This window comes from Oryzias melastigma, linkage group LG4 (assembly GCF_002922805.2).
Source record: "Oryzias melastigma strain HK-1 linkage group LG4, ASM292280v2, whole genome shotgun sequence".
NCBI lineage: Eukaryota > Metazoa > Chordata > Actinopteri > Beloniformes > Adrianichthyidae > Oryzias > Oryzias melastigma.
The window spans coordinates 31,519,272-31,520,929 of NC_050515.1; the positions used below are offsets into that span (position 1 = coordinate 31,519,272).

Genomic DNA, 1,658 nt, shown 5'->3' on the forward strand with positions numbered 1-1,658 from the left:
AATTGTGTTAGACAGTGTACCAGATCAAGAATGGTTATTCTAACAAATAAAATGACTCAGTAAAAGCTGTTTATTTCTCTATAGAAACCTATGGGATTGTCCTCAGGAACCAACAGGATCTGCATGTCTGGAGGGTTAGGGTTAGGGTTAGGTCACTCAGTCCAGTTCTCTATATACGATCAACGTTTGACTCAGAGGTCCACTCACAGGTTCCGGTCGCTCCTCGAGCTGCTCTTCTGCAGAAAAGCCTTGAAGCTCGCTGCGGTGCTGTCTGCCTCTGAACACTCCATCTTTCCACAGTCTGGTCCAACTTCTCTGTTTCCACGGGAGAAACAGGCGCCTCGGTTGCTACGGAAACGGTAACATGCCGTTGTTCGGTAGCGCGCAGTCGCAGACGCGAGACCGGAAGTTAGAAACTCGTAAAGGACCGGGGGAATTTTAACAGATTTTTTTAAAGTTCCATATTTATTAAAACAGATGCTCAAAAACCAGAACACTCCTTATTGCAGCCCTCAAATAGATTGGTTTATATTTTGATTAATTAAAACTCATGAAAAATAAGAAAAAGCCAGAAACATTTTTACCTTTAAGTTTTACGAAAACCCTTATTATATATTATAAAATCATTAAAATTAATGAAAAATAAAAATGAGAAAAAGCAGGAAACATTTTTACCGTTGTTGTTCAGTTATACAGAACCCTTAGTATATATATATATATATATATATATATATATATATATATATATATATATATATATATATATATATATATATATATATATATATGGGGGATGTTTGCAATGTTAAATAAAGTTTGGGGGAAAAAATTAAACCTATTTTTCATGATTTAACAAAATAACTATGACTTTGGCCTTAGTGCTGAACGCTTATGTTGTAGTAATTATGCACTTTTTTCATATTTGAGTCATTTGAGACCAAAACTATCTTTTGTGAAAAATAGTTCCTTGTTTCAGATGCTGACCTCATCTATGAATGTTTAGTCAGCATTCACACTACAGTGATTCTCCTGCTTCTTTTTGTACGTTTTTCAGCAGGTAAAAACTCAATCACACTTTCAGGGATTTCATCAATCTTGGTATCAAAAGCTCGTTCAGGACATTACTGCTTGAGTTGGTATTCATGAACTGTATAGTTTTTTAAATTTTGAGCAAAATATGCCCCATTGGAAATGAATGAAAAAGTCTTCAAACTTCAAAATTAAAATGTTTCGCAAGCCTTTAAAGCTATATCAAGGGCTATGTTTTAAAGTATTTTAAAGTATTTTTCTAATTTAGTTAACTAGGGATTTTTATGCTATCTTGGAGTTTAGCTAGTATGAATGAATGAAATGGTTTATTTCAAGCAATCAGGTAATTATACATGAAATAACATCGCCTAGTAAATCACAAGTAGATCGCTTGAAAGGGAGTGGAAGGAAGCGAACTTATATAATCCCACCCCGACTCGACCATACCATTTTCACTACATGAATTATCAGTATTTAAGCAACGAACTAGCTTTTTAGACTAATTTGACATCCACTGAGGTTTTTTGAGGTAATTTGGAGTTTAGTTCATATTTAGGCAACACACTAAATATTTTTGCAAAATTGACATGTATTACGGATGTTTAAGCATTTTTACTCCAAAATGTTTA

The 1,658-nt window shown here is 33.9% G+C and overlaps 1 protein-coding gene across 2 annotated transcripts in view; it reads right to left on the minus strand.

The window, feature by feature from the left end:
- rsph4a (radial spoke head component 4A) overlaps nt 1–1,658 on the minus strand; it is a 13,533-nt gene that overhangs the window by 9,158 nt on the left and 2,717 nt on the right. Inside the window, exon 1 of one of the 2 annotated variants that reach the window (XM_024258872.1) lies at nt 208–366. The exons of the other annotated variant lie outside the window; for it this stretch is intronic. Within the exon in view, the coding sequence (XP_024114640.1) occupies nt 208–290 (83 nt within the window). The 5' untranslated portion in view covers nt 291–366. Of the gene's footprint in view, nt 1–207; nt 367–1,658 lie in introns of those variants that run through there. 2 annotated transcript variants of the gene reach the window in all.